Raw genomic sequence first — 14,989 nt, forward strand, 5'->3', positions numbered from 1 at the left:
TTCAAATATAATGATGAAGAACTTACCCAGACACTCAAACGACAAAATATTTGTCTTGCCGTAGAAACTTTAAAACCGTGAAGCAATTCGAAGTAAAGAAAAAAGATAAAACTTACTATAACACAGTAATGGAAGTCGAGGCTCATGTCTTTGAGACTATACTAGCCGGAGAAAGGCTCAATGTAGGATGGGAACGTCTATCAAGTCTATGATGCAGTGCAAGTTCTGTGTTGCTTCAAATGCAAAGGCTTTAATCATAAAGCAAGCGAGTGCAAAGAAAAAGAAGTATGCAACAAAATGCTTGGGAGAACACAAATATGCTTTATGCAATAAACAAATGCATTAATTGTATCAGAGCAAATAAAGAATTAAATTTGGGGCTAGATGAAAATCATAATTCTCTGGATAGAATGTGTCCTGTTTATCAACAAAAGCTAACGGCAAAGAAGAGGAAGATTAGATACTAGCAACCAACGAAGGCAATTGTAAACACTAAGTCAAAAACTCACACAAATTTCGGTAACAAAGTACATAACTTGGAATATATATCGCACACTAACTACAAAAGAGTCACAACTTGAAAAATGTAAATGTTCAGGAGAGAAGAAAAACTTTATGTGAAAACGTCTGTAATGTTATACTGAAATCCAGTTTTACAAAGAAGGAGACCTTCATTATAAAATGACTTGACGAAGAGAGACTGAGAGCTTTTCATGGCAGAAATACACCCGGAGCGCTTGCCAAACACTGCCGAGGGGCGACACCGCTTAGAAAATTTTGCTTCTAATTGAAAAACATTATTTCTAAAATTTTGATGTTGCTTTTTCCGGGGTGTGAACCCAGGGCATACGGTGTGGTATGCGGAGCACGCTACCATCACACCACGGTGGCCGCCATAATATTAGTAGTACAGAAAATAAACTAGAATTAGAACATCTTGTTGAAATAAATAAACCAAGCATTGTGCTGTGCGCGGAAACATGTACAACAGATATAATAATGGATCGTGAGGTAAATATTCCGACCTATAATCTCATCCGGCGCGACTCCTATAGCAGACATACTGGTGGTGTTCTAATATATGTCCACGAATCAGTACAATTTAGCATTGTGTGCAATAAATCCATCAATATGAATGTGTGGTGCGTTATCGTAAAAATCAAGAAATGTGCATTAAAATGGCAGATATGTGTACTCTATCACTCACCAAGCAGCAGTGATGTCGACTTTATTTTATATCTCAACGACATCATCACTGAATATGTAAAGGAATCAGAAAATAATATAATGATGGGGGATTTCAACATAAATATGAGTGTATCGTCAACATATACAAATCAACTAACAAATTTATTTGCACAAATGGCTATGTTGCAGAGGATCACTTTCAATACGAGAATAACTGAGTACTCAGCTACAAAAATTGATTTACGGTTTAGTAATAACGACCAAATACTAACTGAAAATTTGAGTGATCATAGAATTTCAGAACACGAGACAATACATTTCAAGATGCCAACAACAAAATTTGTCAAAATGATGAAATTCGACACCGTAACTAGCTGGGATTCCTATAGTGCGGAGAATCTGATAAGTCTGCTGCGAGCAAGCGATTTTAGCTCTTTGTATAATACTGTACTAGAAAATAGAGTTATACAACTGAACGATATCCTAGCTGAAGCCATGCAAGCATTGACGTATGAGAAGAGAATAAAAATACAGCTAAGAAATAAGTGGTATGACCGCGAGCTGCGAATATTGCACAAAATAAAACTCAACTCCTATAATGTTGCTAAAAATACAGAGGATACTGGGATGATTATAATACAGTTAAAAGAACATATAAAAAAACATCAAGTATAAAAAGAAGAAATATATGGAAGATAGGGTGCTCGATAATCATGGAGATATGAAACGGATGCGGAAGTGTATGAAGGATCTCGCAGAGATAACTGATAACGAAAAACACATAACCAAAATAATAATTGATGAATGCATTGAGAAGGAATGTGATATAGCCAATGCCCTGAACAATTTCTTTGTTAAGAGCATAGTCGAAATTAATGAAAGCATTGAAATAATTCCTTATGCTGCCGAAATAAGCGTAAATAACCAAATTGAAGCGTTTGAATTCACTGACATAGTATTAGATGATATAATAAATATCGCAAAGAAATTTAAAAACAAATATGGCTGGAAAAAGTTTTTGTCGGAAGGTGTATTTAAAAATTCCATGATATACACTGCTCACTTTTACAAAGAAATCATAAGCAATCCATTAAATAACATCATTTTTCTAATTTCTGGAAAATATCTACAATAATACCTGCGGTAAAAGTTAAAAATTCAGTAAAGCCGGCGGAGCTACGTCCAATCAACACCTTACTTGCAGATGAAAAAATAATGGAAACAGTGCTTAAAAATCAACTAGTAGCATACTTAGAAAAACACGATGTAATTATACCTGAGCAATCTGGGTTTAGGAAAAGTCATTCTAGTGAAATAGCACTGAATATGGTAATTGCAGAATGGGAAGAGGATGTAAGTGACAAAAAAGTTGTGTTATCGGTCTTCCTAGAATAAAAACGGGCTTTCGAAACAATTGATAGAGATATTCTGTTGGGTGTCATGTTTAAAATTGGTGTAAGCGGAAAAGAGTTGTAATGGTTCCGAAGTTACTTAAGTAACAGGAAGCAAAGAACGACAATTGGAAATTCAATCTCATCGGTTGTTGATGTAAACATTGGCCTACCGCAAGGCTCAGTACTGGCACCAATATTGTTTGCAATATACATTAACAATATTAAATCATGTTTAAAAAATTGCATAATTCGTTTATTTGCGGATGATGCATTGATTACCATCAGTGAAAGAAATGCGGATTGTGCTATGTCAAAGATGCAGGAGGATTTGGAAACCTTATACAAATGGCTGTGCCTAAGAAAGTTGAAAGTAAATGTGGCTAAAACCAAGTTTATGGTATTTTCGAAAAACCTAAGTACCACTGTTATCAATTACCCCAAGCGGGTTAGGGGGTTAGAATATACCCGCGGTAGGTAAGCCTGTCGTAAGAGGCGAAAAAAATACCAGATTCAAGGGGTTTTGTAGCGCAACCCTTTCAGGTTGCCAGTGCAATATATAGCTTCTCCAAACTCAATTGTCAACCTCACCTTCGAGCGGTGAATCGCGTTTCACTAACAGACGAGGCTCTGGCGACCCCAAGCCCCTCATGGAGCTGTGTTACCGGAGCGTGCCGTATTTGTATCCAGCAAAGAACCATCACATCGATAAACTCCCCTAAGCCTTCGGGGAGTAACCTTATCGCTACAACAACAACAACAACTCATCAATTATCTAAGCAATGTTGTCTTAAAAATAAGGAACAGTGAAATTCAAAGAGTCGACAACATGAAGATATTGTTGTTGTAGCAGTGCTTCGCCTCACCTAATAGCTGCGACCGATCACAAATTGTCATCAATATCCTCTCACGGGAGTCCAGGAAACTTGCTGTTTTAACAGGGGTGGACCATAATGAAAGGGGTGTTAGAGGCGTTGGTTGCGTTCCTCTTCCGCAAGTTTTGGGTACTGTTCTTTGAGTACTGGATTCACCGGGCAATTCCTGGCATAAAGGTCCGACGCCTGTTTGTGGAGTTCACCAAGGACCTGCTTGTGTTTTTTTGCTTCATACGGCTGAGTTCTCAGGTGCCGCATTTCCTCAAAATGCTTACGGAGATGACTTCTTAAGTCCCTAAGCGGGGTTGGCTCATCAATCAGATGTCTGTTGGGATGCCCAGGTTTCTGGGTATTCAACAGGAACTGTTTGGTTAGCATCTCATTTCTCTCCCTAATGGGGAGTATTCTCGCCTCATTATGTAGATGGTGTTCTGGGGACATAAGAAGACAGCCCGTGGCGGTTCTGAGAGCAGTATTTTGGCAGGCCTGTAGCTTCTTCCAGTGGGTAATTTTTAGGCTTGGCGACCATATAGGGAACGCGTAGCATGCAATCTGCTGGCCAATTGCTTTGTATGTGGTAATGAGCGTTTCTTTGTCTTTTCCCCAAGTACTGCCAGCAAGAGATTTGAGGGTTTTATTACGGCTCTGGATTTTCGGTACAATTACGGCTGCGTGCTCACCAAAATGTAGATCCTCATCAAATGTCACACCCAAGATTTTGGTGTGTAGGACAGTCGGTAGCGTAGTGTCATCGACGTGGATGTTCAAAATGGTCGACATTTGCGACGCCCATATTGTAAATAAGGAGGATTTAGTCGGTGGTAATGCCAAATTTCGCGAGGCGAAAAAACTGGAGAGATCAGGGAGGTAGCCGCTTATTCTGTTGCAAAGTTCATCGACCTGTGGGCCTGGGCCTGTGGCCATTATTGTGCAGTCATCGGCGTAGGAAACGATATTAACTCCTTCTGGTGGCGAAGGTATCTTAGATATGTGTGTAGAAATTAAACAAAAGTGAGGACAGGACGCCACCCTGTGGCACCCTCTGTTTAATTCTTCTTGGTTTTGATGTTTCATTTCTAAATTTGCGGTCCACCTTTTACGACATGGGGGAAGGGTAGACCTTTCCAGGTCTTGCAGTAACGTGCCATGGTTGACCGTATCAAAAGCTTTTGATAGGTCTAGCGCAGCGAGTACTGTTCTATGGTGGGGTTTTGATTTAAGCCGCAATTTATCTGTGTGCTGATGGCATTTAGCGCGGTGGTGGTGCTATGGAGTTTTTTGAAGCCATGCTGATGACAGGCTAGTTGCAAATTTGCTTTGAAGTAGGGGAGCAAAATGGCTTCAAGCGTCTTGGCTACTGGCTATAGGAGAGAAATCTGGCGATATGACTTTCCTATGTTAGCAGGTTGCAGACATGTGCTAAATATTTGAAACCCTCTTTCTCTCGGCTTTTAAGCATCGGCATGGCTATGCCGTCTAGGCGCACTGCTTTGGATGGTTTGGCATGACCGATGGCATCCTCAACCTCTTTGGCGGTGATGGTAATTGGTGACGCGCTGAATTTATGTTTATGTGCGTGTCTGTTGGCCCTCCGTCTATCTTTGTCGACCGTAGAATGCATTATATATTGTCGGCAGAAAGCGCTCGCGCAGGTTTTCGCATCCGGCAGCACTTTATCGCCAAAGTCGATGGAAGCTTTGTCATTGTGCCTAGTCGGATTCGATAGGGACTTTACGGTGGACTAAAGTTTACCTACACCGGCAGAGAGGTTACAACCGCTTAGGTACTCCTCCCATTTCGCCCGCTTGTGTTCATCCACAAGCAATCTGATGCGTTGGTTTATATCCCTTATTTGGGGGTCGCCGGGATCGAGCTGTCTTATAAGGTCACGTTCTCTCGCTAAACTTGCGGCCTCCGCCGGGAAGTGGGCCGAATTTCGGGAATTCTACCAGCGGTAATGAAACGAGCCGAGGCGGATTCAATAACCTTGAGGAAAGCACGCTCCCCTTGGCGGGCATCAGTCGGGATAGGGAGGGCAGCAAAGCGTTTGTCTGTAAAGGATTTGTATTCGCCCACTTTCCTCTTTTAAAGTTAATGAAAGTGCGTTTTTCTGTGACGATGAAGTCGGCGGAACGCTCGAGCGAAATAAGTATAGGCAGGTGGTCGGATGCCAATGTTACCATCGGCTGCCAGTTGACGCAGTTTACGAGTTCTGCGCTCACGATTGAGATATCCGGCGAACTGTGACAGCTTCCTACCATACGTGTGGGGGCGTCTCCGTTTATTGTGCAGAACGTCGCACATAGGTAGATTTTCAAGTTTTAGGCGGCCAAAAATATTTTATTGCCTATATCTTCTTAAAACTTTTTATTAAATGAAAAATTATAATAATTTATGTAATTAATCAGTTATATTAAAAAAAAAAATAGATATTACACTGTGTAACACTAACAAATGTCTGCGCAGTGAGGCTATTTTTCTTGTTGTACAGCAAGAAGTGTAATAACTTAGTTCTGTCTTTATCTAAGGTAAATTTTAAATTGGTTTTATGACAAATTATAATAAATTGTGTAACTCATCGGCTATATTAGAATAGATATTACACTGTGTAACGCCTAAAATACCTCCGCAGTGAGGCTATTTTTCATGTTGTACAGCAACAAGCAAACCCTCTATCTAACCCCCTATCTGCAAGTATCTGCAGCTAAATTTAATGTAGTTGGCAAGCTAATTGCGCCAAGTACCATTTTCAAAACTAATTTTCACTTGGACGGACTTGGAAACATAACAAAACTAAACCAAAACTAAAACAAAAAAAAAAGTTTTTTAAAATCCTAAATAAAATAGGTTCCTTCTCAATTCATAATTTCTAAAAATCACAAACACGATTAATAATGTTAATATTTACCTGAAATATTAGAATCCGTCACAATTACTTAATTCAATTGTCTTAAAACTTAAAATATTCATGTTAAAACATGCGATTTCACATAGTTAAAAAAAAAAAAAAACATAACACGCGTTCAGAAATATCTAAATTCCGATTACTTGGCAGCTAACGCCAGGTATGCGATGGATGGGAAGGAGTATAATTATTGTTCCCCTGTCTATTCTTAAGCTGGGGTAGTGCTTTTTTTTGTAATTGTGGCAACTTTCGGAAATTCAGTTATGGCCGCCTAAATGTCTAAAATCTACCTATGTGCGTCGTTTCTTCTATTTGATCCGCCAACATCTCACCCCTACTGTCCGCCCGCAAGTTTGAATGCCATAGATCGTGATGGGCATTGAAATCGCCTAAGATAATGCGATTGTTGCCAATGAGTACGGCGCTGATATTAGGGCGGTATCCACTGGGGCAACATGTGGCAGGAGGGATGTAGATGTTGATGATTTCTAGGTTTGCATCGCCTGACCGGACAGATAAGCCTTGACGTTGTAAGACACTGTCCCTTCGGTCGATGTCGGGATCAAATATATGATATTGCCCTGAGTCGTGTATGATAAACGCGAGGCCGCGAGGCTCCATTTCCGCTCTCGCGATCTTTTCTGTGGACATTATACCCAGAACCGGTCTGCAATGCAGATCTTGCTGTGAGTTTAGTCTCTTGAATCGCAGCAATGCGGATGTTGTGCCGCTTTATGAAATCGCACACATCCATGCATACATACATTCATTTAATTTGCAAATCTATTTAACCACTCATTGTTCACGTTTCACTAGAGCTCTGTGTTTTTCGTTTTACGATATTTTATGATATTTTTCTATTTGTGTAATACAAATGTATTTTGTGCTAACAAATATTAACAAATATAATCAAATATTAACAATTTGTGCAAAGCAGATTTTAAATCAATTCCGTGCAATTCATTATATATAAACAATATAAACAATATATATTAAAAAGCAGTGCAGGTGTATGTTGATTTGAGCTGTTGACAGTTGTCTGCTTCGCATATTATTTGCCTTGTCTACACGTTGTTTTTGTCTTCATAGCTGTTTTACACAAACAATATGCCCTGTTTCTGTGGACACAGAGTTGAACGCGCTCAAAGCAGTGTGCAGTGTGAAAAATGTAAAAAAGTTTATCACCTGCAATGTGTTGTTGGTACCGTAGCTGCCGATTTGGATCATTTTAAAAATTCGGATGAGATGTATATTTGTGGCGATTGTGCTGTTGATGACAATGCTATTGCTGTACAAAAACAACAGCAACAACATGTAAATGATAATTATCTAAATTTTATGTTATCGTCTATTCTTGCCGAAGTGAAAAGTTTGCGAGCACAGCAAGCAAGCGCGGTTGCCGGTATACACTCTCTGCAAGCGGACAAAAACCGGTTATTAGGCGAATTGGAAATTTTACGTTCTGAGCTCAGTAATTTACATAAGCTCTATGATGAAGCGGTGGGTGGCGTACTGCGGGGTAGTGCTGGCAAAAAAAAGAAACGAAACAAAGACAAAGGCACAATCATGGGTAACAATTCTGCCGACGCTAACATTGAAAAGAGTTCTGGCCCCGTTTTTGCTGCTAATGTCCAAAGCAGTTTCAATGTTGCTGTTAGCTCTGCCGAAGTGCCTTGCGCTACTAACACTGCTAATGCCGGCGCTAACATTTCTATGAACACTGCCTCTTCTCATGCTGTTAATAATCAAAATATTGTAGATGATAGCAACACTGCGCGTACTTTAAATGGTAATGACGCTGTATCGAATGACGATAACATTGTTGATGTTGCTGGAAATTTGGGTGACACTAATTTAGATCCGGCTGGTCCTAGGTTGGTTACTGCCGTGCCGCCCCGACGGGCAATTTTCGTATCAAGATTGCATCCATCTCTGACGGAGTCTGATGTCGTTAATTATATCTTAGCTAAGATTAATAGTACAGGTTCTATTAACATTAGTGCACATAAATTTGTTTTTAAGTATGTGAGGGATTTTTCTTCATTTAAAATATCAGTTCCAGATGTATATTTTGATATGGTTCTTGATAAATTTTTTTGGCCTATACATTCGGTGGTACATTTGTACACCACAAAGTCGAAGGTTGAGCCTCGCGCACGTATAGTTTCAAAAAACTTGATTACCAGCCCTGCAAATACGATTCAAAAGTAACTATTCACTATCAGAATGTTCGTGGTTTACGTTCTAAATTAAATGCATTTTACCTTAACAGTTTTACTTTTACTGCGGAAGTGATTGCTTTCACAGAGACTTGGCTAAAACCTGATAATTTAAATTCGGAGTTATTTTCAAATGACTACGTTGTTTTTCGGTGTGATCGTCAATCGAGAGCAGGCGGTGTCCTGATAGCTGTATTGTCCAGTATTTCTACTGAATTGTTGAGCTTTGAGGACGCGCTTGACATTGAATTCATAGCTGTAAAGCTCTTTTTCCCGAATTTTTTCTTATATATTTCTTGTTCCTACATACCGCCTCGGTCAGATATGTACGTTTATGATTGCCATAAAGCAGTTATCCACAGCCTTCATTCTCGTTTGCGTGATAACGATCGCCTAGTGGTTCTTGGGGACTTTAATTTACCATACGTTAGTTGGATTGGCAACGATGATTCAAACTTTTTGACTCCTGTTACTCAGCATGATTTCATTGGTTCGCTTATGGAATTGCCGCTAGTTCAGATTAATAACGTGGTGAACTCTAAAAATAAGTTGTTAGATTTAGTTTTTGGTGATAGTTCAATAGGTACTGGTCTCAGTCGAATCCCTGCCTTATCCCTGCCTGAAGATCCCTTGCACCCTACACTTGAGGTTACACTGGACAATCTACTGCCTACGATTAATTGCATGGAAGTGTTATGTCGTTCTCGTTCGAGATGTTTTAAAAAGGCTAACTTTGATTTGCTTAATCAACTGTTAGCTTCCCACGATTGGTCTGACCTTTATACTTGTACTGATGTTGAGACTGCCACGTCTATTTTTTATAGTTACCTTAGTGACTTTATTAATCGTTGCGTTCCGGTTCATTTTGTTAAGGCTAAGAGTAGTAAACCACCTTGGTTCTCGAGGCAACTTGCTAACCTGAACAATATTAAATCGAGGCTCTATAAGCGTTTTAAAAGATCTGGTTCTTCTGAAGATTTTTCTAAATATTTAGTTGCCCGTTCCAATTTCCAACGCCTGAATCAAAACTGCTACAAGTCGTATTTAACAAGATGCAAAATTGAGTTTTTTAAAAATCCTAAAAAATTTTACGGGTTTGTTAATTCAAAGCGCAGATCTTCGGGATTTCCATCATCTTTGTCTTTGGGTGGCGAGAATGCTAGCCTTGACCATGATATTGCCGACTTATTCGCAGACTTTTTCAAATCGACCTATTCTTCAACCTGTACCCAAACCGGTAGTTATCCGTTCGAGATAGTTAGTTCTAACTGTATTCTCAATCCAGTCATTGATAGTGCCACTGTACTTCAGAGTTTTTTAGCTCTGAAACCGATTTTTTCTCCAGGGCCCGATGGTATTCCTGGCTGTATGCTTAAGTTCTGTGCTGTGAACTTAACAGAACCGATCGTAAAATTGTTCAATTTATCTTTGCAATCAGCGTCATTTCCATCAATTTGGAAACAGTCGTTTATCATACCTCTGCACAAGAAGGGTAGTAGATCTAATATTGAGAATTATAGGGGAATTGCTAAGCTTTCAGCTATTCCTAAAACCTTTGAACAAATAATTACCTGTCAGCTTCAACATTCGTGTATTTCCATATTATCACCCTTTCAGCATGGGTTTGTGAGATGTAGGTCAACCACCACAAACCTACTTGAGTTTACCTCTTTAGTTCGGGATGGTTTTTTGGCTTGCAAGCAAACTGATGTGATTTATACGGATTTTAGTAAAGCTTTTGATTCAGTGAATCACGAACTTCTGATTCTGAAGCTTGATTTACTGGGCTTTCCGAAGAGTCTGACTTCATGGCTCTCAAGCTATCTTTCTAATAGAACCCAAAAGGTGCTTTATAAAAATATTATTTCAAAATCAATTCATGTTACCTCTGGTGTACCTCAGGGCAGTCATTTAGGCCCATTGCTTTTTACTCTTTTTATAAATGATCTGCCACAGATTTTGAATCATTCACGAGCTCTAATGTATGCCGATGATGTAAAAATTTGCTATACATGCTTGCCTTCGGAGTTAACTCGCTCAAATCTACTTCAGGTTGATTTGGACTCATTTCAACGCTGGTGTACAATTAATGCATTAGTTCTAAACTGTTCCAAATGTAAGTTCATGACATTTCATCGCGTGAAGCCTGTCCTGTCGTCTTATGCACTTTATGGCACTCTTATGGAGCGTATATCTTCGATTAACGATTTAGGGGTTCTGTTTGACTCGAAACTGAGCTTCAACTCACATATTTCTGCTATTACTAATAAAGCAATGGGTACCCTTGGTTTTGTGAAACGCTGGGCTAAGGAGTTCAAGGATCCGTATCTGACCAAAGTCCTCTACACTTCGCTGGTCCGCCCAATACTTGAGTATTGCTCGTGTGTTTGGTGTCCATTATATACTACTCATATAAAGCGTATTGAGTCTGTGCAGAAACAATTTTTAATTTTTGCTCTACGGGCCTTTAACTGGGACTCAAATCTTCATCTTCCGTCTTATAGAAGTAGACTTCTTCTCATTAATTTGCCAACTCTGGAAAATCGTAGAATATTACTCGGGGTAATGTTCCTGCATAAGCTAATTCTAGGTGAGGTTGACTCCTCTGAGCTGCTAAGTCGATTGAGCTTTGCAGTTCCTGCTAGGACGTCCAGACACTACGTGCCCTTCCATTTACCCCTGTGTCGTAGAAATTTTGACAAAAATGATCCTATACGTGTTTGGTGCTCGTACTATAACGACTTGTATAATTGCATTAGTATCGAATGTTCGTTTGTTGCCTTACGCAATGGTATACTTTTCAGTCTCAACTGATATCTTAAAGTTTATTTGTTTAATTTGTAATGATAGTTTAATTTAAGTTCTTGTTCAATGTTAAAATAAATTGTAAATTTTTAATTTATTCCATTTTTAATTCTATACTTGTATATATTTTTACGCTATCTTTTTTTTTATGTTACTTTCCTTTGTATTTTGTTAGTCGACCACTCTTGTTAGTTGACTTTAAATAATTAAATAAATAAATAAAAAATAAATAAATTTAGATCTTCAACGCCCAAAGCATATGAACCGCGTTTCAGGGAAAATTGAAAGGAATTATTTCATTGGCTGGATGAACAAAATGGTAATGCATTTTGTGTATACTGAGGAAAAGTATGTTCAATATATAAAAAATTTTGGGGAAATATAGGTAATATAAAAAATGCAGAAAACTGTCCATAGATAGTCCAGACATAGACATTTTTGAACTCTCATCGAAAGTAATGAGTTTACTTCATAGCTCACCAGCGGCTGAACGTATTTTTTCACAATTTAATTTGATAAAAATAAATTTAAAAAATAAGTATAATGTAGAAACGGCTGAAGCTGTTGATTGGATTTTTTTTTAAATATCTAGTGTTATTAAAAAAAAAAATAATAAAAATGGTTGCCGTTGATGAGTTTGATACATTTGGATACATTTTTTGCTTGGAAATTGATACATTTTTTTCGAAGCTCGCGGCAACGCTACCCTCAATGTACGGTAGCGTAGAACAGGTCATTCTAAAAAATTAATGTCCGTGAAGTCAGATGGACTTTGTTCGTACTCCTGGGAAAAATGTGAATTGTTTTCATGATTCAATGCAGTCTCGTAATCATTCATTGTAGGTGTACATTTATTGTAATATTCTTGTTGTTGTTGTTCCTGCTTTTCAGATTCGCTTTGAATATGGAAATTTCTTTGAATTTTATGTGGTATTTGATGATCAGTGATTTGCAACAGATGGCGCAACACTGAATAAATATAATTGATAAAAAGGAATAGAAGTAACAATTTGCCACTCAAACAAACCACCGCTGTATAGCTAAATGTTTAGCGCAGCGTGCCTAAAGCGTACTGATGATGAAGGCTTAGCAACCTTCGAAATGGATCTATCTGTGCAGCTATAGAAGGTTGTCTGAAAAATTGTCTACTTACTATTCCAAAAACAAAATACAATTTTTCAAATTTAGAAAAGATAAAAAATAATAGTTATCATTAGAAAAAAATTATTGTTCTGGCCTTGAGCTCGAATCGAACCTTGAATCATTTATCAATAGGCCGATAAAAACAAAAAACAATTGTTAATAAACCATGAGCACTTGGGAATGTCAAGCAAAGTAATTGACAATACACAAATCCAGCATTATCAGTGATTTGCAACAGATGGCGAAACACTGAATAAATATAGTTCGTAAAAAGGAATAGAAGTAGCAATTTGCCAGTCAAACAAACCACCGCTGTATAGCTAAATGGTTAGCGCAGCGTGCCTAAAGCGTACTGATGATAAAGGCTTAGCACCCTTCGAAATGGATCTATCTGCGCAGCTATGGCAGGTTGTCTGAAAAATTGTCTACTTACTATTCCAAAACCAAAATACAATTTTTCAAATTTAGAAAAATTAAAAAATAAGAATAATTATCATTAGAAAAAAATTATTTTTCTGGCCTTGAGCTCGAATCGAACCTTGAATCATTTATCAATAGGCCGATAAAAACAAAAAACACGTCAAATTTCTTTGAGGTGCTCGTGGCATTTGCAACAACTTTTTTAAGCTCAATAAGCGACAAAAATCTATCACGTTTGATAACCCACCGAAATATCTAGCCACCAAAACAAAGTTTTCTGATTAGCCGCTTGTTTCATCAGCAATTAACGAAAATTGGTTTGCATCAAGATCCAACTCTTTTATAAAATATCTACTAGGTGAATTGCTATTATTCTTATACATTTTAATGACAGCAGTTTTTTCGTAAATTGAAAATTATATGAGGGTCAATGAAAAAAAAGTACCAAAATCTTGATTACAGCCTAAAGGACCAGCGGACCAAATAGGGTTGGAATGGACCATTTTTGGTCCAAATGGGCCAAAGTGGCAACCGTGATCATAACTTTAATCAAGCACTGGCTTCTGACGAGTGTGGTTCTTGTCCGATATTCCTCGAGCAGTCCATACTAAATTTATAAGCTAAGCTGAGGGTATTTGTATTTTCCTGTATTTTGACCATCGTTTAATAAAAGTGTCGTGGGACGCATGTACAACCTACGTAACAAGAACAATTTAGATTATTCAACATTTATATTTGTTTTATATAAAATGTTCCTTGCATTTGAAGATTTCATAAATTTTTTTTTTCACTTTATATTACTATTGAAGTTCAAAAAGTTGAGGAGGAAGGTAAATATGCGATCGAATCACCTGGTTTGCCCAATCAGTTTGACATACCACCGGAAGACTACACACTACGAGATCTAGAGCAAAGGGCAGTTATAGATCCTCAGTCCCTTAATGACCCTGAAGTTATCAAACTACAACGTATCCTAATTGACTGGCTGAATGATGAGCTGGCAGATCAACGAATTATAGTACAAACAATTGAAGAAGACTTGTACGATGGGCAGGTTAGTCTAATTAGCATAATGTGTTTTGGATTCTATTACTAGATGGTGTATAAAAATGTTTCATAGATATTACATAAACTTTGGGAGAAACTGACAGGAAAAAAACTCGATGTGCTTGAAGTAACACAATCTGAAGAAGGACAACGAGAAAAACTTCTGGTCGTTCTGAGTGCAGTTAACCATGTAAGTCGCAATGCCAAATATTTTTAAATTCATTAGATTAATTCACTTTTCAATATCACTCATCTTCGGAAAGTGTATATCGCTACAAAAAGAAGAACATTGAATGTTTCCATAATGTTAAGAATGTGTTTTAAGAAAACTCCAATTGAATACCAAGACTTCCATTTTAAAAAAATTCCCTCGTCGTAAATACTAGACGTCTTCTTGGACCCAGCTTAATAAATTGCAATGTGAAATTAACGCCTCGCAACACTCTTAGCTATTTGGTCCAACCATGTTGAAATTGCCAGTATCCTCGTAGTCCCGTTAAAGGATATTGATGACAGTTTGTGAGCGCTCAACCTTTTCTTCATGCCCCGCGTCTTGCTTTATTTACTCTCATTAAGGAGCTCTAATTATAAGCATGTAAGGCCAGAAGGCAGTGATCGGTAATTATGCCCGTGTTAAGCCCACACAGCTCATGTCTTATTATTATTATTATTTTTTTTTTTTCAAATCAATCTGGACGTCTACCGTAGCATTGAGTGCCGTACAGTGGTTTGGGTTGTACTAGTATGCGGAAAATTTCAATATCTAAGTAAACATTTGTTACGCAAACGTCAAGTTATGAAGTTGTGTTTTCTTATCTAAAGCCTTACCATTTTTTCTGCTCACTTAGAAAAAAGTTTTAATTGGAAAACAGAAACAAATTAAGCGGGTACAGCTATATTTGTTCAACATTATGTCAGTTAATCAAAAACAATCAAAATTTTCTTTTGACTTGACATTCTTTTGCACGGCGAATTGGCTTTTGAAACTTTGTTCAA

General features: G+C 38.0%; 1 protein-coding gene across 2 annotated transcripts in view; it reads left to right on the forward strand.

The window, feature by feature from the left end:
• The window catches only part of parvin (beta-parvin), a 331,571-nt gene that overhangs the window by 108,253 nt on the left and 208,329 nt on the right, over positions 1–14,989 (forward strand). For both annotated transcript variants that reach the window (XM_067782234.1, XM_067782235.1), the window contains exons 2-3: positions 13,756–14,000; positions 14,067–14,183. In XM_067782234.1, the coding sequence (XP_067638335.1) occupies positions 13,756–14,000; positions 14,067–14,183 (362 nt within the window). The remainder of the gene's footprint in view (positions 1–13,755; positions 14,001–14,066; positions 14,184–14,989) is intronic.

This window comes from Eurosta solidaginis, chromosome 4, assembly GCF_040869045.1.
Source record: "Eurosta solidaginis isolate ZX-2024a chromosome 4, ASM4086904v1, whole genome shotgun sequence".
Taxonomy (NCBI): Eukaryota; Metazoa; Arthropoda; class Insecta; order Diptera; family Tephritidae; genus Eurosta; species Eurosta solidaginis.